This window comes from Lipophrys pholis (genome assembly GCF_963383615.2).
Source record: "Lipophrys pholis genome assembly, chromosome: 8".
Lineage (NCBI taxonomy): Eukaryota > Metazoa > Chordata > Actinopteri > Blenniiformes > Blenniidae > Lipophrys > Lipophrys pholis.
In genome coordinates, this window is record NC_137630.1 from 10,275,404 (window position 1) to 10,299,778 (window position 24,375).

At 40.6% G+C, this 24,375-nt stretch overlaps 1 protein-coding gene across 1 annotated transcript in view; it reads left to right on the forward strand.

Annotated features, from left to right (window-relative positions):
* Nucleotides 1–24,031, forward strand: part of tafa5l (TAFA chemokine like family member 5, like) — a 67,833-nt gene extending 43,802 nt beyond the window's left edge. The window contains exons 4-5 of the mRNA XM_080470382.1: nt 17,766–17,809; nt 22,707–24,031. Coding sequence (XP_080326508.1) covers nt 17,766–17,789 — 24 coding nt within the window. The 3' untranslated portion in view covers nt 17,790–17,809; nt 22,707–24,031. The remainder of the gene's footprint in view (nt 1–17,765; nt 17,810–22,706) is intronic.
* Nucleotides 24,032–24,375: the final 344 nt, after the last annotated feature.

The following is a 24,375-nucleotide window of genomic DNA, read 5'->3' on the forward strand; positions in this document are numbered from 1 at the left end:
GCAGAAACTTTATATTCACTCATTATTTACAAAATGTCAACAACGGAAGATTTGTCCATCCAGCCATACATGTTGGAGCCAGAGTCGGACCCGGCGGAGCGAGATGAAAATGACGATGATGCAGAACAACGTCTTCATATGGATGTAACGCAATGGTGTGTTACTATATTTACACTAACTTCTCCATCCATGCCCACTACTACAATACTGCCTGTATTACAACGACTATTTAACACAGAAGTTACATTATAATCTAAAACGAGCACACAGCGCTAACATATGAAGACGGTGCAACTGCTAATGCTAACAAAACAATGACAGGGACGTCTTATCATCACACTTTTTAGCGTTATATACAGCTTACCGAAGTGCTCTGTTCGTCGTCTCCATAGATAGAAGGAACTGACCGCTCAATCAGACGGAGTCTTTCGGCAAATCCTTCTTTATACTGGCGGAGGTTGCTGAAGCAGTCGTCCTTAAAGTGCTTCGCGCACACAAAAATGACCTTACCCACAGATGTGGGTACATTTCTGTGAAAAATAAAACTCAACCAGGCACTTCGAAAAGGTTCTGATGCTGGGAGACGGTGTAACGAAGCTTGTGGGTTACTACATCCAACAACCGAACATTTCCACTTATCCTCTCGTAACTTCGGTTGGACTACAAAATCGCAGCGAGAAACCAAAATGGCGGATTGCTCGAAGTGTCGATGTCCTAATTTGGCAGTTCCGCCGGGAATACTGTGACGTAATAGTTCAAAAAACGTAATAGAGAATAGAAAAATCGAAACGGATCGCAAAATATGACCAAAACAGAATATAAAGATATCAACGGAGCACCTGAAGAGACTACTTTGAACTTTTCTGTACTTCTAAACACTCTAAATATACAACAACATGCATTTAAGGGCTAAAAAAGTGGATTTAGCATGATATGTCCCCTTTAACACTGCATAAATGGTTTCCTTTGACCATGGGTTTGAAGTGGCTCATGTTATTATCAAACTAAAAATGTTGGGAAGAAACATATCCTAGACTCTAAGCTTAATTTGTTAGACAGTGGTACATTTAGACTTGAAAATGCCAGCAAATTCCAAGAAAAAACTCAAAAGTTGCTATTATTTTTAACTTGGTTGAATTATCAGACAGATTCTTGTGTGGCTCTGTAACCTTTAATATTGGTTTCCCATCAATAATAATCTTCCTTTAGAGAAAAAGAAACAATGCTTCAGGCTCCCTTGTTGTCAGGTACAAAAAGCCAAATGTCAGCTTTTGACTTTATGTGCTGATTATTTTCTCTTCCTCTCTTGATTGCCTGGTCTTTGTCAGGAAGTCAAACAGTTGTTTGCCTTCAACAAGATAATTTTTTTTCCCACTAGGAATCTGTAATCACCGTGAGACACTCTGAGTGATGAAGACTTGATGACGAAATACACCACAACTCATTTTGAAACAAAATACAAACAATCTGTAATAACAATGACTTTAATCATCATGAAAGAGAGTGTCTTGAAGAGAATGAATCATTGAGTCAATTGTTGGATTTGATCACAGTTCTGACTTTGTTCCTGCTTTGTGATCGTGCTACATGCGCCATTGCTCGATGGATTGATTTGATGCTTGAGTATCCTCACAGACGCAGTGCAAATGTAAGTGGCTATTCTGGGTGACCCTCAACTAGAAAACGACCGAGGACTGGGAGACACTCATGACGCTCTGGAGACAAACATTGTTGTTATTGTCCATCTACTCATGTGTGTGCAGGAAAACTGTTTACTATGGCCGTGCTGCGTAGAAGCGTTTTCACAAGGTGGCGCTCTCAGTAGCTCCAAGCACCTTTTTCATGTAAACGGACCTCAGAAATGCAGCAAATGTTTGTGTTTTCACTTGAAAATGTGTCAAAAGGCCAACTATCTTAATGTTTTAAATTGTCTGTTTTAAGGTTCAAAAGAAGTTTTCACTTGTAAGTTGTTATCATAAATGTCCCCAGGGTCTATGCCTGGAATCAAACTGGAGGTAAACTCACAGTGATGCCAGCGTGCCAGCCACTACATGACTATGCCATCTTGATCAGAGTATATGAATCTATTATACAAACAGGTTTGTAAACTTGTCAGCACAATTTAATCCCAAGATAATGATGCACACGTTTGTTTTTTCATTAAAAAACAAAAAACAGTGAGCTCACTCTGTATGTAGTTTGAAAACATTTGATATCTATAGAAAAGAGGCTTTCCACATACAGAATATCAGCCTGACATGATTTAAGCTTTGAAGGGAAACTTCAGCTGACATGAAAAGAGAGAGAGAGAAAGAACTTGCTTCGACGATGCTTCTTCGTTTGGTTAAAAATGTTTAATATCGAATCAGGTGGCATCAAAAAAATCACAGACAGATGACATGAGTTGGGGTGAGAGAAGCTGGCTTCCAATCTGCTACTCGGCCAGCTTTGGTCAGTTATATACTGACCAGAGAGACCACACACAATTTGCATATTTGCATATTCTAATATACCATGATGATCTCATAACATCTGGCTTAGTTTGAGAGGATTCCTCTAGGCTGTGACCTCACATCTGACCTGGCCAGACCTATAGGTACCAACCAGCATTCCAAGGAGAGGGCATGATATAATACTAAGCAAAGAGTAACACAGAGAAAATATAAGGAAATATAAGAAAATCATATACCATAGCTTCAAACGGGCTTTTTGATTGTTCGGCACTACCTTCATGTCAATATAGTGATGAATAGCAGCAGATACACTGCAATACCTTCCTCAGATACGAAGACATCAAAATATAAAGACGGGTTGAATAAAGAAAAAAAAACAAACACGGGGAATGAAACTTGCAGCGACAGGCCAAGTGAAACAGCACAATACAACATGGCGATGTCAGCAAGCGATGACAAGATGGACAGAGCAGGAGACACCGTGATCCTCTCCGCCAGGTACACAATGCCGAAGGTCAACCTACGACTGGCTCTGTTGATTTTCACTTCCCCTTATCTCTTTTCCTTGATGTCTCTTCATCTCCCCTCCGCCCTCGCTCGTCCAGCAGCCCTGGGCAGCTGCGGCAGATTTCACGCACGCATTCCCACTGTGCTGTAATGCACCCTGACAGCACATTTAGGTTAGCATTTAGCGATTGAAGGCATAGTCACAAAACAAAACAAAAAGATGCAGTTTCCGTGTCTTTGTGCATATCCTTAATTAGATGTTATTGAGCCGATTTTTATGGCCCTCTCAAGTAAAGCATGATTCTTGTTTCCGAGGGAGAGACAGAGAGAGGATTTGGCCGTAAATAAGAGGAGGTATCCAGAGGTATTTGTTGTAAGACCTGAAATGGGAGGAAAGCACATTCTGGAAGATAAATGAAAATGAGAAATCTATAAAGAGGATTGATCAGGCTGAAGCATGAGGGGAGGGCGGGGTGAACAAGGCTGGAGGAGCAGGGTGGAAGCCACCAGCCGAACTTGGAAGGGAGTACAGACACTGATGTCTGGTTGAGAGAGGATCGGTGATCACAGTCATAATCATGTTAAATACCGGCTTTTGCTATGATTGTTTTTTTTTTTCAAAACTGGCCTGAGGTAGAGTTAGAAATGTGACCGGCGTTGGCAGAAAATGCATAAATTTCTGCATCTAATAACATATAATCTAATAATAACATCAGATAAATACTTCAGTTTGAAAGCATTTTGTCATTCACAGCAGTGTTATTATTGTAATCAAACAAATCAAATCAAACTTTATTTATATAGAACTTTTAGAACAATAAAATGCAGCACATAGGACTTTTTCATTGTACGAACATATCAAAGATAATCAAGCTAATAAATAAAAATTTGGAAATTCTACAGCAGGTAAAAAGGGGACATTACTTAAAAGTCTTATTGAATGACTATATTGTCATTACTCACTCTGTAATACAATGCATCAAGGAAAAAATACAGTTAGATATGTAGTTATAGAGTGATGTTTCCTTAACACCACCTTGAATCAAAATTTAACTCATGAATAAGTACGTCGACCAGGAGAAAAACTACAACCACTTGAGGAAACGGGAATAAAAACAGATTCCGCCTGGGGGTTTTATCACTGCGAATCAAGAAATCAAGAGTGCACACCACTATACGATGCCCAGACCGGAACATAAATATGTATACTAAAACTGTACTAGTGTAGTTTCAGACCAGACGGGACTTTTAACCGGCACCGAAAGAAGGTCCCAGATGACTGCAGTCTGGATTTCTCTTCATTTTTTCAATCCTTCAGGTTCGTACATGGGTCTTACGTTCCATGTACTAAGTATGAGAGTGCTCCTGGGCATAAGCAGAGGTATTAACCAAGCAGCTCCTGGTGTGCGTCTTTGGCTACTCTGTGTCATGGTAGTTGATGGTTTGGACTTCCTGTACTTGTCCCACAAATTAATTTTCTGTGGCTGCTTGTGTAACTGACAAAGTTTTTATTAAGGTAGGTAGTTGGCCTACCTTTAAATCCCAAACATGGAGAACCAGAGGATCAGTCTTTGATCTCAGGATCATGGAGACACCCTAACCAGGACATTCATTCTTCATTAGGTTCCGGTAAATTTTAATCTTCACTTTTATGGCCCTACTTTGTCAGACTCCTCAATACAGCGCTGAGGTCAATGGGTCATAGGTCACTTAATCCCACATACTCGGTTAAAAACTCGTGAGGATTGTACCTTTCAGGCAGCAAGTCTGTTGGAATTCTCTCCCTCAGCACAGACTCCATCGACTCTTAAAAAGCAGCTGAAGACTGTTTTATACACAGAAGCTTTTCATTGGCATAGTGTTTTAATGTTGTACCATGTTTGACCATGTCTTATTGTGTGATTTGTATCTGTGAGAAGTGCAATGTGAATAAAATGTACTTACTTATTACAGCGTCGATGGGTAAACAATGTTAAACTAGCCTGTTTGGATTTCAAGTAAAAGTGGAACTCTTCAGTTGCATTACAATGGTATGCGGAGCCACTGAAGACGCAACCTTTTGAAAACGTTCCCCAAGGTGCAACTTTTTTTATATGCTCCCACTCCTCTATATAAATAGGGGAAAACTGCAACTTTTCGGAAATGCTGCTGTTGCGGATGCGCACCATTGCTATAGTAAACAGTTCTGTAAAGAAGGATTCATTCATAACAATGAATGCAGCGTGTGGTGTTCGTTCTTGAATTTAGCAGAGCTGAATGATATGAATGAATGAATGAATGAATGATCATCATCTAGATCATATGTGGAGATACTTTTTTCTTTCTTACAAACAATCAACAGCGAGTGGACCAAAACGACAAAGAAAGACAGTGTAAATGGACTTCAGTGTTTACATAGGTGGTTCTATTACACAGAAATATCACATCGTTTTCAACGTTTCCGCTGTTTCCATGTAAACAGACATTGTTTTCCAAACGTTGCTGTGTAAACATGAAAGTTTTCTGAAACGAAAACGTAAAAACAACGCAACTCACTTGAAATGTTGTCGTGTAAACAGAGCCTAACTCTGCTAGTAGCGTCCAGCTTTCCATTCAGGTTAAGACACAAACTAACCTGGACAACAGCATGACAGTGCATGGCAGCCTTGTACTTTAATAGAAATACTAATTGGTTTACAAATTGTTTGATAGTCCATCTACATATGCTAATTGTCGGCAGTTTAGGCGTATTAACATTTTACTAGTGTCTTGTCATATACGCCACTAGAGGGTACTATTAAATTTACCTTGAAGGTATATACAGTACATAACTGGAAACTGTATTTAATTCATGGTTTATGAACACATTCAAGGACAGCCAAAATGTGGATACAACAGTATTCTTGAAAATAGCCAATCTAATAAAAGACAAACTTTACATCCCAGAAAATCAAACTGGCACATTCTCATTAAATTCATTAAATCCAACGAGAAGAAACTCCCCTGATGTATTTGGGTTTTTTTTGTCTGCAATCTCAGTATCATGACATAGAGTTTGATATAACGTTACTGTTAAAGTGACTGCCATCATTTCCTATGTTTCTTAAGGACATTACTGCTCTGAAGACGTTTCATGTAATGAGAGTGCAGTGAAAACATACATAATCCCACCATGTAATATTAATATTGAGTCACCAAAGTTTGCTGAGGCTGTGCTGTGAACATAACACACGTGTTGTAGTTTCTACTAATATCGCCTTTTAAACACCTTTTAGTCACTGAAATCTCATCTGGGATTATTACACATACTGCTCCAACCCAAGCTAATTTAAGCACTTTTTCTTTCATCATTGTCTCTTTAACAACAACATCTTTGCACTTTATTATCTGTACAACAGATACAACTATAGTGGGGATTTATTACCCATTCATTAGTTCTTTATCTCCTGATTATGCAGGATTAAGAGGGAGACCTAAAGTAAAAGCATCATGAGCGGAATAAAACCTTTAAGAGAACTTAAGCTTCTTATTTTGAGAGAAACTGTGTCAGTCAGTTCCCGGTTGAGGCTCTGCTTAATGTAATACTAAACATTTTAAGGAATCATTTTATTGAGGCAAATAAATCGTACGGATGAAAACCGAACTTGACAAGTGTATGAAGTGTAACTACATTACAGACACTCACATCTGACACGTTCCCCTCCACCTGCGACTCTTTTTAAACCCTCGTCCTCGCCGGCCAGCCTGCTCCGTGTGCAGCTCACGGTGGCACGGCCAGGTCGCACACTCCAGCCTAACCTGCTAATGGAGTTTGCATATGCAGCCCGCTCTCCACTGCCAGCTAGCCATTAATATGAATCACTCTCTGGAGCCCCCCCCTCCACCACCACCACCACCCACCTCCAAACAAGCTGGCAATTTGTCTTCACTAGTGAGCCGCTGAAAGGTCTACATATGATATTCTCCGAGGTGGAAAGCTCAATTCAGGAGGGCCGGGGAGGGGTGTTTTGAGGTTGGTTTCATACACTCGACGAGGGTGGGGGGGTGTGGATGGGACCCGCCGGGTTACACAAGAGCACAGTTGCGTGCGTGTGAATGGATGGAAATGGTCACTGAGTGGAAAATTGACAAGACAGACAAGCAGAGTTTTGGACTGTAAAATAATTTCTCTCCTTTCAGGCAAAGCAAGAGGGTGGTGTGATTGCATCACTTGCGCGGTACCAAGTGAGAGCTTTGTCGAGAGCACTATAGCACTCTTATATCAGCTTTTGCTAATGCTTTGCCTCTGCACAATGATGGCTTAGATCTAAACTACGCGTGTCTGTTGATGCTTATTCGGTGTGGAGCAAGATGGGGTTATTTTCGTAAATATTATCTCACTTCACATGCTACTGGGAGCGTAAATTAGGAAATGTGAGTACTTGAAATTCAAATTTGTTCAGATTAAAAGTGAGGTTTTATATGCATTACATCCCACAGACAATACTCAACAGTAGCTGGGACGGAAAATCTTCCAACACCTACACAACAAATGCCACTGCTTGGCTCGCGCTTGGCCCGGAGGGAAACACAACAGTTGTAGCTTCTTTTTTTTCCCAAACGAAGGAGAATAGCAAAATGAACATCGCACACACACACACACACACACACACACACACACACACACACACACACACACACACACACACACACACACACACACACACACACACACACACACACACACACACACACACACACACACTCACACGGCACGACCCAGTAGGTCAGAGAGGCTTGCATCATGTTTTTTTAGTATTCTCTTCTTTTTTTTCCTGCTCTGGTGGCCCTCCTCCAGCTATGTGCTCTTTGTTCCAGCGTCAGCCGGGGCAAAAAGCTAGTGGAACCTGTGTAGTCCTGCCACTGCAGCTGTAAACATGAAGACATCATAACCAGTCAGCACTGCAGGCTTTTTGAGAGGATGCCACATGACGCAAAAGTCTTGATTTGTAATGGAATGAATAAGTGTAAGGTGACTCTTCGTGAGAAAGAGAGGAAAGAAAGGCAGGTGTTTGGTAGATCAGCATTTTATGTGGCTATCCAGCGATGAAGCAGTTAATAAATCATCACCTCTTATGAAAGAGGTGAGAAAATGAGATGGACAGATGATGCAGTTCTACGGTGCGATTATGTAACGCTCGCTAGCACCTCGGACATAAAGGCCTCAGTGTCCATGACAAAAGACCAGGCAGCCAAGTCATGTGTCTCCATGGTCACTGCTGTGCTGGCAGCCCATCTGACTGGAGACAGACTTCTAAGGAGCTCGCTCCTCAAAGGCTGCTCAACACACTCGCGAGTCCTGTCAGCGGCGCAACTGTTGCTCCGAGGCTCCTCCGAAATGAATGTTTGATTAGCCGGTGAGGCCGGAGAGTTGCGATCTGACAGATCTCTGTATCATTGCTGTTAAAGGGCAGGGAAGGAGATTGTGTCCAAGTAAAAAAAAAAAAAAGAAGTACACAGATAGAGCTGAAGTTTAACAAATTGAGTCACTGGTGTCAAAAAGGTGTCAGCACATCATCTATCTCAAACCAGACACTCTACAGCAAATGCAATTCGACTATTTTCTATTTATTCTATTGTCTCTGCACTGGTGGGGCATCTGAAGCTGAACGAGGCACAGGTGGAATTATCTCAGCCCCACAGGCAGTATAATACACATGATAAATCTAACGATAAAGACCAAAAATAATACATTTATCTCAGTATAATTGAAGCCAGAGTCTAACGGGTTTAATTCCTCTGTGCCGTGCAGCTCAATTGTTGTCCGAAGCCTATTAAAAACACATCAGCGAACCTCACTGTTGCTCTGGGTGACATATCTTTTTATTACCATGAACACAGATGCCGTTTCCTTTTGAGTCAACCTCACATGCACCATTTCGCAAACATCATAAATACTCCCCAGAATACACTGAAACTGTTTACTCCTGGTTGAGTTGCTGAAAACTGCAATGGCCAGCTTTTTAACTAGTTTCAGCAAGTTTTTGATTAGATTTGTTGGGTTTTTTTGAGAGCCTTTATTTGTGATGTGTTTTTAAAGATTTTGGGCAAGGTGTCGCAGATAAGTCAGAAAATAAGCATTGAGTGGACGAATGATGGTTTGAGCCAAAATGTTTCACATAGTAAATACATGGTGTTTCTCTGATATTTTGAAAATATTGAAGTCATTGTTCAAACCGCTCTTGTTTGATGGAACAACACAACTCCATCTGAAGTCTGCAAAAAGTATCAACTCAATCAAAATAACAATAAACTGGTTAAACAAAGGAAAATTGCTGATTTTCATTTCAAAACAGATATTTTTGGATCACATGTGTGTGACTGACAGAGGATGATGATTATAAAAATAGTATTTGGATTGTGTCACCACAATCTGTATTTCAGGGCTGCAGGATGGGATTTGGTTGGGAGACAGAAGTCTGTCAGCACTCACACGCCAACAGTAAAAGTCATGTGATTGACTCTAAACTCACACTCATGGTACACAACATTTGCATCAAAAAGTTTCATTCTGGTATCAGGTAACATATTAGCCTGGATATTGTTCCAGATGAAGTAAAAGTTTCCCTAACAATCAGATAACCAGGAGCAACACAGCAATCACCTGGAGAAAAGTGGGTCAAAATGAGGTCAAATTAATCAGCCATTGTAATTTTAAGTTGATGGGGATCAATGTAGCTTGGAGTTATAATAGCTGCTAAAAAGTACAGAGTCACCGAGTGCAACGTAGAAAGACGACAATCATGAAAAGATAGTCTGAAAACACCAACAGTCATACTGTGGGTTTGAAGGACAAAGTGATTTACAGACACAGATAGGAAAGGGAAAGATTACTGACCGAGGAACGTAAAGACAGAATGAACATAACCAGAGCTGAAGGCATGGAAAGTCTCCAAAGAGCTCAACATCCCTGATATGGAGTTGATGGAGAAGATTCATGCTGTGTAACGGGCAACTGGACAGCTGTGGTCCAGCCTGAGCTCAGACGACACTGAGAAGCTGCTGTCTTTACATTCTTCTGAGATCAGTCTGAGGAAGAAAAAACACCCAGACCCTCAGAATCAGAGAGAAAAAGGCTGATCAGACTCCAACAGAGTATTTTTAAAAAGAACAGATCCCATTCAATGTGCCCACTTGATTGTTGATTCATAAAACTAGAATCTTTGGAGAAAAATGGATCCATTAAAATTCCACACTGCTTTTTGGGGAATCGATGTCATAGCCAAGCATGTTATCATTATAATTAAGTATCATTTCTAATCGTCAAATTTTAACTCACCTCCTGTACAGTGTTCATTCAAAGTCAACAATTAACCTCCTATAAATGTTTTGGGGCTTTTTTTTTTAATGGAAAATCTGACAGGTTCATCAACAAGGAGAGAAAGAGAAGTTATTATAGGAATTTCTTGTTTCTTGTTGTCATTTTAACCGTATTTGTGATTGTCGTGTGATTATCAGATCATTTGGCAATTTAATTAAATTCACATCAGTTCCTGTGGAGTTGCATTAATATTAATATCAGTTTGTCAACCGCTGGTTTTATGAAATTGAAAAACTGAAATGAACTGCATGTACCTCAAAGCTGCAGTTAAGTACAGAACCTAATTAATGAACCTAGATTTAATGATTAGTTTAAATCAATCCCTCTCTTAAAATACTTTCAAAATGAAAATAAGATGCTTTAATTGGGGATCTTTAAACTCGAACCAAGTCTTCTCTTCTACACTTTACAGTTGCCAAAGTTATTCACCTTCTTTGATTAGATTAAAGTACAAAGATTTGTGTGGAAGTAGGTCTTGTTACAAGTAAGAATAACTGATTTAACTTAATAACTCAAGTAAAAAAAAAAAAAAGAATTTATTGACTCCTAATTCCTTTTAAAGAGTGTGATAACCAATAATGTAATGTCCGCCAATAACAGAATAATTTCTCCTCTCTGAATGGAATCAAACCAATAACATAGTAAAATGATTGAGAGTGTTACAGAGTTTAAATGAATTCATTGAATGAATATGACGACTATTCTCTCCTTTATACCTATTTTTCATAAGCAAACTGTACAAAACCTGTTAAAAAAGCTTTTATTTCAAAGACATGCAGCTGTATTTATGTATTATCACATTTTGTGCTGCATAAAGCTATTACTTTTTAAATGCTACTTCAATAATTATTGGAAAAAATGGATTCTTATTTTAGTCTTATTACACTATCGGCAGGTGATTATGTCATGGGCTTTATTTCATCGAAAAAGGTCAAAATTATATTATTGGCAGCTATTATGTTATTGGCAATTATTACATTGTTGGTTGTTACAAGGAGTTTTCTAATCTATATTTTTATTGTCATAATCTTGTTTACAACAGCCTAATTAAATGGGACTGATCAGCTTGTAGCACAGTTTAACGTCAGAAACTATATTTCTTGAAGAAAAAAAAACTAGTTGGGTTAAAACAATTTCAATTATCAACCTTGGAACTGTCACTTTCTGCAGCTTCAGCATGGATGACGTTATAACTAATACCTAAACATAGAAAAAACTGTTTAAAAAAGTAATTTTTGTTAAGTTTGAACACACTGATGCATCGCCGCAGTGTTTTTCCAACCAGTGACAAACAGTAACTCAGTTGAACCTAACAATTGAATAGATAACTAGATGATAAATATATATGAAAATTATTTATATTATAAATATATATAAAAATAGAATAGAATAGAATAGAATAGAAATACGTTATTAATCCCAGAGAGGAATTCTTGAATGGTCTTTGAAACCTGCAGAATGCAGCTTGTGCTACTGGGCCACATAAGCAGCCCGTCTTTTATCTGTAAATGTGATTCCATTTTTACAGACACTTTTTCTCTTTTGATTCTGCCAAATCTTTATCTAAACAGCTCATCATATTGAGAATAAAGACTCCTTTTCAAGAGGTCCTTGGCTGCTCTTCTGGCTTTCAGACTTCTGAGCAGCTTTCATTAGCGAGTATGTGACATTGCACTTATCTTTTATAGGATTTGAGGACTTTTAGAGATTATGTAAATTTTTGTTCTTTTACATGTCATGTGCTTGTTTTGGGTTTTTTGCCTTTTGAGTTTCTTGCCGACAGGATTTCACTCTGAGCTGGATGCGGTCTTCAGGTAAAGGTGGTTGATTATGATTATATCCCTCTCATTAAATGCTGCAGCTCTGCAGCCAGCAGCATCAATTTAGCCTAAATAACATGCATAATGAGAGAAGTAAAGTAGGTTGTTTCTTGAATAGTAACTTCTTGCGCCCAAAGATGGATACATACAGTAAAAATGTGCCCAGTCTAAGAGGATGTGCTATAAGTGGTTCTGTTTCTAGTACAGCAGGAAAGAGTGAGCAAGGAAAGCAGTGCTTGGAGGTCATTAGAGAATTGTTTACACCTTCGAATTGCGATGAAAACCAGGCCAGAACATTTTCAAACATTAGATATGCACGCTGTGCACCGTGTCCCTCAATGCTCTGCTGGCTTTCAGTCTCATTTGCAGTTCAAATAATTAAATTCTGTGCACCAGCAAAGTAAATTCTGACAATCATGCACAACTAATGATATCTCTTTTAGGAGTGTTTGGTGGAAGGATGACTAGTTTTACTTTTATTCATGTGTCTGTTTGTTTTTTTTCTGCTAATCCGTTATCAACTGAAAATTAACAGAGCCTATTATTTTTGAATGCACCGCTGTCCTTGTCTCTGATTCCTACATCAGACAAAAGAGTGTGGGTCCAGCTTGTGGGTTTTACTGGTGCACCTCCAGGCTTTCATACACAGCCCTGTTTGTGAAGTGACAGTGCTCCTGTCACATTCTATCTGACAGCCTCTCTCTGGATCCTCGGGGACGACGTTACTGTAGCCGCGGCTGCTTTGCTTTGGAAAGTGCGTTTTATAAAATGACTGATGTCCCTCCGACCCACCACAGCCCCTCGCCACAGCCCCAGCAGACGCGTGGTAGGCTACAGAGAGGTTACGCTTGATAAGCAAATACACTCTTTTGTTTCAGTTTCATTCACAGGTCTTCTATTTATCAAGCGCGAGAGAAAAATGTGCTTCCTTGGCTTCTCCTCATCTGTTTGTCGGCTGCCACGGCGCCATCATCAGTCTTGAGAAGATAGCGTGTGGAGCGATGCGGAAAATATATTGAAATAGGTTAGATTGATAGAGATGTTCAGAAAAGGAGAGAAATGGTTGATACATGCTGGTCATACCATTTCCTTTTGGGTTTGTTTTTTTTCATGTGTTGTCCTAGGTGTTGTGTTATTGGACTGCAGGACGCGTCATGATTACATTTTCACTTTTTAATGATTCCTTTGGTGTTTATTCACACGGTGAGTGAGAAAAAAAACCCAACAACACACAGTGTTTTTGTTTCCTCTGGTACTGCCATTATCTATTAAAAGAGTTCTTTTGTCAGCTTGACTTCACGAAGCGTGTGTTGCCCCCCCACCCCCGGAGACCCGGAGTGAACGTGGTCCCCTCCGCTGTCACTTTCAGCACACTGTACCCCGCACCCACTATTTGAAGTTCTGTCATTGCTGTGCTTTGAACTGCCATTTGTGTTTTGCCCTGCATGCGGCTTGTCTCCAGAGGAATATGTATATATATATATATATATATATATATATAAAATTTTCTTCTGGTGAGAAATCGTCAGAGCCATGGGCCACAGTTCAGCACTGGGTTTTAGTAACAAGTAACACAGAAAGCCCTTTCATGCACTCGGCAAATTCAAGCATGCTCAGCAGCATCCTATTTCCAGACTCTGATGCGTCTGAGCCCTTTTTTGTTTATGTATTTTTAATAGGCTTTTTTAGAGCTGCTCCCCCATGAAGCACCCGGCGAGAAGTTAACGTTTCTGTGCGATTTAAGCTTGAAAATCAGAATGAAGCAAGGACATGCAATTATTATTAAATTGTAAAATGGGTCATTTTGTTGCCGAGTCATGCTAAATCAGCTTTGAGAGAAACATACGACTCATTCAACATATAATCGTGTGCACCTTTCATACGTTTGTACATTTTGCTGATAATGCTTTAACAAAATTGGTGGCTTCAGATGAAAGCTCTCCTTTTTCAAAGATCCTTGCCACTAAGTTTGAACCCAGCCACCCTGTGAGACAATCACTTCTTTATAGTTAAGCGCTCATGGCCTTGGACCTGTTTCATTTGTGGTACAACAACACAAAGAAAGAGAGCGTCAGATTTTCTTTCATGTAACATTTGCTAAAAGGAAGCAGCTCTTCGGGTCTGATTTACTCAGATTCTGCATAAAGGTTGCTTTATTGCAAATGCACATATATTGCACTTTCATTTTGTGGGTGATCAAATCAGAATAAAACCAAGAGTTACATCAAGCACAAATTGGAATATTCAAATGAGGGTTTTCTGTGCATTAGGTTTGTTTACATGTGAGCAATCTCTTGGAAATCACCTGAATTGATAGAGTGCTGAGTTTCCCCCAGCAAATCATGTAACACCAAAGAGTTTTATGTGCTGAAGGAAGTTATTTAGCATATTGGAGAGTTACAGGGGGAAAAAAGCAAACCAGCCGAAGAAGTGTTACCACTTGCTCACCCACTAATAGAGAGCATGAGCTGGGTTCAGTGCGTCATGAGACAGGTTAGATTCTCCCTACTGATGATGTGTTGTTGCAATAGTAATTCTGTAGATTACTATTCAACTCGATCAAGTAGATTACTCCCCTTGTTTTGATGACAGTCAGAGGCACTAAAGCCCATAAATTCAGCTAACGTGACCAAAACCAATAAAGTCCCCAGCTCAACAACAACTGTGCTTCTGAAAAGCTGCTGCTGGGAACTGCAGACACACAATGATCACACCTGGTGTCAATTTGGGACAAGAGAAAGAGCACTGTTGTTTTGAAGCAGAAAGATAATAACGTCACATATTAGGGACGCAACGATTCCACTTTTTTAAAGGATGAGTACAGGTACGAGTACTAACCCTTAGCTACTTGCTGATACCGAGTACCGATACGAGTACTTATTAAATACCATTAGGCCTAATTTATACTTTATATGCAAAGGCCATGACCCACCTCGGCAAGTCAGCGTTCCAAGTACGAGTATGACATGTAGTATCGGACTTGATACCCGATACTGGTATTGTTACATCCCTCTCATATATGTAAGCGTATTATTGTGTGTAGTGATACATTACATTTATCAGATTAGCAGATTTTTTCAATGTTAGAAAATGTTATTGTTGTTGTTTATAGTTCTTCTGTTATTCTCTTGTATGAGTCAGAGGTCAGTAAATTCACCTTTCGGCATGCAAAACTTTTTTCTGCTGGATTTCCTCCTGTAATATACCTCCCAGCATTGCAATACTTTGAAAAATGAAGGATTTAAAATCTGGGCAGGGGATTTATTATTTTCTTTTCTGCCTTCCCAGAAATAAAACACACACACAGCAAACACAACCAGATGCTTTGTCACTAATCTGGTTTTGTTCCTCGGAGAAAGCTCGAGGCCTGATGCTCCGATGCTTTTGTACATCAGGCTCATAGTCTGAGCACGAAGCATCCACTTCGGGTTCTGGGTAAGCCACGGCTGTGCTTGTTAGCCTAATAACAGCGGCTGTAGTGGCCAGTAATGACTGGGACCCCTATCAGGACCCAGCAGATATATAAAAGACAAAACAACGGAGTCATCTGCAGGAGTCCACTGGGGAAAGATTTTTAGTTACTGCAGTGATGGCTCCTCGCCTGTCTCCATAATGGTAGGGTGGGCTGCTGCTGGCAATTTTACGGCTTGAAGTGGCACCAAATATGCAGTCTCTTCTTTGTTTCCCCCTGAGCACTGCACAAACAAGCTGTCTGCTGTACCTGCAGCGGCTTCTCCTCTCGGCTACCAAGATGTCTGGCTGCTGGGACGCTACCTTGGCTCGGTGTTTTCATTTGTGCGATGCGACACGTGCTGCACGTTAAAACTACTTTGATGTTGAAATATGCCGCGTTGATGATAAGGAAGGAGCGCTAATTGAATCTGCTAATATTTTTCCCCAATCTTTACTGGCTTTTTCTCAAAGATCCATGCTGTGCACCTCGTTTGAACTGCCAAACTTTATCATTTATGCACAGTGCTCAGTGTTTACAAGTGCTGATGAAACGAGGGCACCCCGAGCTCAGAGACGAGGTCCAAATGTTTCAATTTCACTGCAACATAAGCAATTAGCAAAGCGCTTGTTAGTGTGCTTTCTCCCTCCCTCTCCCCCACTCTCTCTTTCCTTATCATTGAATCTCTCTCATCCCGCGTGCCAGCGGGAGATGAATATGTCTTCGACGTCCTTGGATTCTTGTCTTGTAAACACCATAGGCGGTGAGCACTGTTTACCGGTGTGCATGGCAGGCAAACAGCCGGCTCCCTCTCTCGCACTCTCCATCCCGTGGGGCCAAACTCACCTTGTTACCCTTTTAATTAGTAGGAGCAGTTAATAGTGCTGCCCGCTTCTGCCACCTCAGCACTCTGCTCTAACTTGAAGAATCACCCCAATCGATAGCCAAGACTCGGAGTGAGAGACGAGGGAGGGGGGAAGTCCTGCCGTGGGCGCAGCATAGGTGTGGTTATGGTGATTTTGGGAGTAAAATCAAACAACAAACTATGTTTTGGGTTTTTGTGAGAAACCTGTGGGGCAGATGTAGCAATAGCATTCCCCCTTTTTCTCTCCCCTTGTACAATGTGAAAGGATAACAAGGTCTCTGGGTTCCTCATGCACATTCTTCTCACTCAGTTTCTCCTCGCCCACATTTCCTCTTCCCCCGAAAATGAATGTAATCAAAAAGCTAAGGGTTTGCTCTGCAGATTCTATTGTGCCCTTATAAGCTTTTATCCCTTCCAACCGTTCGCCCACCGCACTCATTTCTTTTCTTGTTTTGATTTAAAGATGCAGTGGAAGTACTTAGCATTTAGATGACATGCTGCTGGAGAGGTGTGATGGATCAGCGCCTCCTCAGACGACTGAATTTCTTCGACAGCGCCGGGGCCGCTCGGCCGCGCAAACGGACAAAGCGACAGATCGCAGAACGACAGGCCGGGCAGGCAGCGGAATACCAAGTCTGCCTCGCCGCCGCCACCACCACCGCCACTGCAGAGAGCGCCTGGCACAGCCGAGAGGAGAGCAGGGCTGCTGGGAATGCCAATGCGCTACCCAGACAGCCGTCTCGCCTTGGCTCTTGTGATTGGCTAAACAGACCATTAGCTCTCTGATTATGATTAGCCGAGTCATTATCTACACAAAAGTGGCTCATTCACCGATATTAAGAAGGCAAGAAGGCTGTTTGCTTCTTCTGGTCAGGAGGAAAAACTGCATCTTGAAGCATCTTTCTCAAGATGTATATAGGAGGCAAGAAGTTGTGCTCTCAAAGAAACAGAGTGGAACACTGTTTATCACTCCGCCTTACAGCAAAAAGAAGAAAAAAAATCTGTGTGATGCCACTGATGGAAAAAAGAAAGGTCTCTCTCTCTCTCTCATTAATGCAGATGAAGACGCGGCCATTACTCGCTTGTACTTTCTGGTTGAGGGGAGAAGCAGCGTCCTCAGAGGTCATAAAAATGGGTAGAGAACAAAATAACCTTCAGCTTCCTTCGTCTCGTCTTAGACATAATTGGGAGAAGTGCCATCTGTGCTTTTGAATGGACATATGCTCCTCTGTGTCCAAGGCCGACATGCGGAGGGAAAGTTGAGGGATATGTTGGTGAAAGCCGGCCCCCTGTTCCTGCCACACTGACCTTCTACTCTTCTCTTTTGCAGCCTTTGCCCAAGGAGCCGTCGTAGAACGCAGAGCAAAACAGCAAGTATGACTCTTTTTAATGATGTGTTTTGTGCTCATTTGCATGCCGAGTGCATAACCCCGCTTCAGCTTCACTTCCACGTACAAGCAATCAAAGCCATGCTGATTGCTGGATCTGGTCGAAAGCAGGAATAAAAGCTGTTAAAGGAAACTGCAAACAACCACCAAAGCCCCACATTTTGAGTTGTGTAAAGATTCAATGGCGCTCAGACCTCCAGTGAATGAGCCATTAGTGTCTATTCATCATGCATTGTCCAGGTCCATATTCAATACAGAGGTTACACAAAGGTCATCCAGACTGTGAGAGAGCACAATGTGTTCTAAAATTTCTCAACATGTAGTCACTTTGATGTACTAATGCAGAAGAGAGGGGATCAGGTGGGTTATTGATATGTTTCAAGTGAAAACGTAAAACTGTGGTTGCATTTTGGGGGTCGGTTTACATACACGGTCTAAACCACTGAAAAGGGAACTTTCTGAAATCAGCTTCCAAAGTGGAACTTTATGAAAATGCTCTTACTTCATCTCGGGGGAAAAAACTACTTTTTGAAAACGGTCCATTTTCAGGTGAACACAACTTTTCTGAAACACCACCACTACTGCCAACATGCACCACGGCCGTAGTAAACACTTCTAATGCACATGCGAGACTAGATGAACAATAACAACAATGTTTGCCTCCAGCGTGTCATGACTCCCAGTCCATGTTCTCCTGGAACTTGGTAGTTTTATAGTTGAGACTCACCTGGAAGAGCAAGCCATCGTTGTCATCTGTCCAAACAAATGTCTGTGCACTTGACATTGATCATATTTATAACGTAATGTTCAGGTGCGTATGGTGTCATTACAAAAGCAAACAACAGCACCCACCAGTGGCCCAACATGCTAACTACATAATTTTCAGCATTTCTGCCGTTTGCATGTAAATGGACATTGTTTTCAGAATGTTGCCATGTAAACTTTGCGAAAACGATGCGTTTTCACCTGAAACATCAAGTAAACTGGACTTCAAATGCAAAAAAAAAAAAAAAAAGCCCCATCGGGATTTTGTTCAACCGATAAAGACGGTAAAGTTACAAACATGAAGGATGTTCCTCACCGAAGTGCCAGATTTAATTAAAAAGTATTCCTTAACAACAAATTTAGGTTTCCCCTCTTGGAATTCCTCAACGTGTCACTGAGAAGTCTACGGCAGGTGAGCCCCTTTCTGCTGGCAGGTTAACTTCACTTGTGCCAACATTTTTCTCTTTTCCAGAATACAAGGAAATGTAGTGAAGATTAAACTAAATTCCTCTCCCGAGAACATTGACTGAATATCGGTGAAGCTTTTATATTCTGCGAAACCACAGGCGTTTGGAATCTGCATGCTTTATGTCTCCTAGCCAATATTCTAAGATTGATTTTCCCTCTTCCACTGAGAAAACAAAATGAATCACACGCAATTACCAAGGACAGGGAGAAAAGGGGAATTGGGGGCGTCATAAATATTTATTTGCCAGCCCTGGGAATTTGTGCAATTCTATGTGGATTTGCCAACTCATATTTAAGTGTCTGAATGATTTATATAGGCAGTCCTGGGGGTGTCACATTTGTCCACTGTCACCCTGAATCATTTATGTTTTACCATTCATGGATTTATCCATATAACATATTCACGGCAGAATTATGTTATCATTCAAATGGTTTTCCTGATCATATGATTGGCTAAATTAAGTCATTAACTGCAGATTTTCACAGAAGGTGAAATGATTTCCACATGGAAATGAAGCTTGTACAAACACAGACCCATCTTCTCACAGAAATCTTCTACACATTAGTGTGAATTGGATTCAAACATCAATGTGTTCAGTCACATGTGTCCGTTCAATATTTGGCAACATCCCGAAATTTCAATGGATGCAAGTTTAGCTTTTGTTGCTGCCAAAAATAGTGGTGAATCTTAAAAAGGTAATTATAACCTAGGAAAACAGTCTTTATCTCATCTTACAGGCTTCAAAAGAGATTAAATTGAGAATATTTTCCGCCTGATTCAGTGACCATTTTCAGTGTGGTACGCTCTCTTCTAATGTGTATTTCTACTTTATTTCATCATTTATTCGATTAGAAAACAATACAAATGGTGAAATTTGGACTAAAGCCGGAGCCTGTCGCCTGCTTCGTGATGTCGGACAGTGCACAAGCATTGAATGACAAGAGATTAGTTTGAGTCTCTTAATTCTTAATTGGCTCACATCCTGTTTGGAAAGTGTTTTGCTGGAGCTGGCATGGATGGAAGCTGCAGGGGGTGGAAGCACTTCTCTGATTAATACTGGGCTTGTTTTTTTTGTCTATTAACCACCTTGAGAGATGCTTTCCATGATTTCCAACAGCAGAATTGGAACTTTTAATGGTATATTAAAATGATTTCAATCTATTTAAACCGCTTTATCCAACTTAGGATGGTTTGGGGCGGTGGGTGACAGGGTAAATACAAAGAGACAGACAATCTCACACCAAAAAAATTACACTCGTCAATCAACCTCAAATGCTTGTCTTTGGACATTGAGAGGAATTCAGAGAAAACTTGCACACAGGGACAACATACAATATCCACACAGAAGACCCTGAGCCTGGACTTGAACCAGGAATATTGTCAGTATAAAGCAAGACTGTCAACCACTTCACCAAAGTACACTCACTAGAAGGTTTGTTCATTATTGATAAAGAAAACAGCAAAAAAACATAGTTTTCGTGCATGAAAGTAACAAAAATAACAAAAAAATACTGTTTTGGTGCACAGTTAACTTGTCTTGTGTAACTCTAATGCAATAAAAGCAATATTTATTTAAATGTTGATGTTTAACTGATGTTTGATCTAATAGAACGGAATAGAGCAATAATGATCATCAATGTAAACAATAATAATAATAACATAAATGAAAACAACAATATTAGTAAATGTAATAGAACAATAATATATCCGATATCACTGTGCTGAAACAACTTGCAACTAGTAGAAGACAAAATTCTCAGAAAATGAGTGATAATTGAAGGAACTGATGCAAAGGTCACACGAACGTTCTGGGGTGTGGCTCAACGTTTGCACGATTCTCACTGGAGATTTGCATATATTCTAACATTTTGCGACCGTTATTAAACTATTTTGAATGGTTAATAAAATCGCTGTCCAATCAGATGTCAAGCAAAGTGGGGGTCATAGAAGAAGTGCAGAAGCTCCGTATGCTGTGGATATGTAACGTGACAATACAATGTGCTGAGGTTCAGACGATTCCTCCTTTTAGACACAACTTCGCCTGCTTTGGAGAAACTCCTAAATACCTCTGGACTTCAACGGTGGGAGGTCATAGTTTAGAGCCAGCTTTGCCACGAATTCCCTAAATCTTTACTTCTCCACTACACTGAATGGCTGAGTGTTCTTGACAATTACGGACACCAACTCCTCATCCAGCTGTGTTGTGTTAGTTCTGTCAATTTCATCTTTATAGTTGATTAGGCAATATGTCAGGAATGTTTCTACAGTGGATACTGTTCAATTACTCACTTGGGCTGCGTCCAGCCACATTCCCCTCATTATTTTTACGCAAAACACGAAAATGCTTCAACATGGATGAGGTGATATTATTGTATGCAGTTCTTTTGCACACCAACAAACACTTCACCTGGATTAGAACAAAAAGCAGTGGAAAAATATGGTACATTTCGTAACAAACTTAAAACACATGTCAATGAAAGTGTACTTACCGCATTGGGAGAAATCAGATTAAAATGTTCCCACCCGGTGGAAAACTCTCTTTCACACAGGCTCCATCAAAATACACAGCAGTTTAATAAAATGCTCACAAACCAACAAATCACCAACACTAACCCACCAAGTGTGAGCAGATCCATTGCGAAATAATATACTGTATGTTCATAAATCACAACAAAGAAATCAAACCACTTCCTGAACCAGCGAGGCTTCGAACGTCATCAGTGACATCACTTCCCATATACTGTAAGACGCATGCATCAGTACGCACTTCGCTAAATATTTCCAGGATTTCTCGACATGCACTCCGGAGCACCAGTACCAGTACAACACGTCCGTAGATTTAGGACAATTATAAGACTATCTTGCAAAAATGAACAGCATTTCTTAAATTTACTATTCAAGCAATGCATCTGCATTGCCCTGCATCTCACACAAGAAAATTGCAATTCCCTGTGAATGGTTCAAGATAGTTAGAAGACTCCTTCAATCCCATTTGTCGCAGCGAAATAAGATTGAGGCTTCAGACTCTGTATTCAGTTTCTGAAGTGGTGCATTCTCAATTTTGCCAACGAAAGTCTGGTGAAGGTTATGATTTTGTCCACATGTATTTATTTACTTATTTATTGGTTTCTATGTATGTATGTTACCAACTTTTCGCAAAAACTGTTAACCCCACATTTTCAGGAATGATTCGTCTTTATCAAAGGACGGTTCCATTAAATTTGAGAGCGACTGGGTCAAAGGCCAAGGTCGCCATCACAAAAAGGTCAAAAACTTATTTCTGTCACAGCGTGGTCAGTTTTAATCAAATTGATGTCAAACCAATGCCAAAATGTTCCGTTTTCAATTCCCTTTCCTCAGATATGCCACATGATGCAGTGACGTCATTACCCCGGCTAGTGGTTAAAGGTCAGGGAGACACAGAAATTGTAAAACATGTGTACATCTGTGTCAAACAGTGATAACATGAAGTAATTGTAACAACCATGACAAACGATGGGAGGAGTGGTGTGGTGGATCAAATCATTTTGTAATAAATTGGTTTCCATGGTGACAAACGTGGCTTTGGAGAAGGTATACGCTCTACCAAGTGCTCGTTCTAGTTTCAAAATCTGTGTCTAATCCATGTCTCTTTTTTTTTTTTTTTCAGGTACATTAACATTCATATTTCAAAAGGATCCGAGGCCCGTCACCACACCCGAACATTGTGTCCACTCCCAAACTTCACACCAGGCCTGAACTTCAACATAACCCCCGAGCGCCTCCAGCCACATCAGTGAAAGACCCTCAGCTGACACTTTTTTCTAGAACTTTGAGAAGTGTCAAGTGAGCGGAATGGTAAAGCATTAACAATGAACTTTCACTGCCGCCAAATCCATGAAGAAAACCCCACCGAGGAACATTGATCACCCGAACAGGCAGTGGAATATTCATTGAAGGCCTTCTCTTTTGTTCTTGTTATTTTCTGTTAGTCACTGTCCATTCTGCTGAGGACGGCTCCCTGGAGATTCTTTTCTTTCTGTACCTTCGTGGCTTGCTTTAGACTTGTCTGGCATTTTTCAAAAGTCGGCCCTTTCATCTTCTCTACTCTCACCGCCATGAAGCCGTCCAAAGTTTTACCCCAGCCAAGTTTCTTTTATGACAGCATTGCTGCTAAAGAGCCGTGACTTTACAGAGGTTGAGCCGGGCCATATTGTCCAATGGATTCTCGCCTTTAACACCCTTCTCTCATTTGGCTGGGTGACACTTTATGAGGCCGTAGCCGCCAACATCTCTGCATACAAACGCTGGATGAGACGTTGGGGGGGGGGGGGGTAAAAAAAGCATGAAAGTCACAGAAGACATGACAGCGACGAGTGGACTGTTTGTCCCTCGGGGAATAAAGGACCGTGATGGTGAATTGTGGACATTTTGGATGACTTAGCTTCTATGTTATGATTTTTTTATGTGGTGCCAACATAGACTTAGAACAGTAGTTTTGTCAATGAACCTCACACATCTTATACACACAACACCGGGAGCATTTAGCAGATGTTGATCCCTGGCTCATTTGTGTGTGTGTGTGTGTGTGTGTGTGTGTGTGTGTGTGTGTGTGTGTGTGTGTGTGTGTGTGTGTGTGTGTGTGTGTGTGTGTGTGTGTGTGTGTGTGTGTGTGTGTGTGTGTGTGTGTGTGCACATCCAGAGGTACACTGTGAAATAAGTCATATCCAATGCATTATTAATGCCCTTGTGTATTTTTGAGACACGCCCAGACCAGAGCTCACCATCTGGCTAAAAGAGACGTCGGGGTTTTACTGATGTTGGATCTGAATTCCGGGGTTTACTCTTTTTTCTTATTTTGTCTTTTCTTTAGTACATAGAGATATTTATATTGGGGGGAGAAATATTATTGAAACTGGGGAAAGAGCTACAATATGTCACATAAGTTAAATTCTGTAATGAAAACCAATCCATGTGTGATTAAATGTGTTTCAGAACTCTTGTCTAAACTGACTATATGTTGATATGAAGTGTTTGAGCCTGCTGGATGCAGGATTCTTGCTATCGAGTACAGGAATATATCTCCGTACACACGTTGCAATTCACTGGGGAGATGGGATGGCGCCAACCCTCTCCCATGGTCATCCTTTTCATACCTTCATTATTTTTTATTGCAGAGGGGAATATCCAGCCCTCTCACAATAATTACAGCTATTCAACTTGCAGCCTCGACAAACCACCAGAAATAGATGTACATATTTTAAAGCAGAGCTGTCAACTCATGTTACAAATTTTTAGCTCACATTGCACATTTACAGTCTCATGCAAAGGAGCAAATC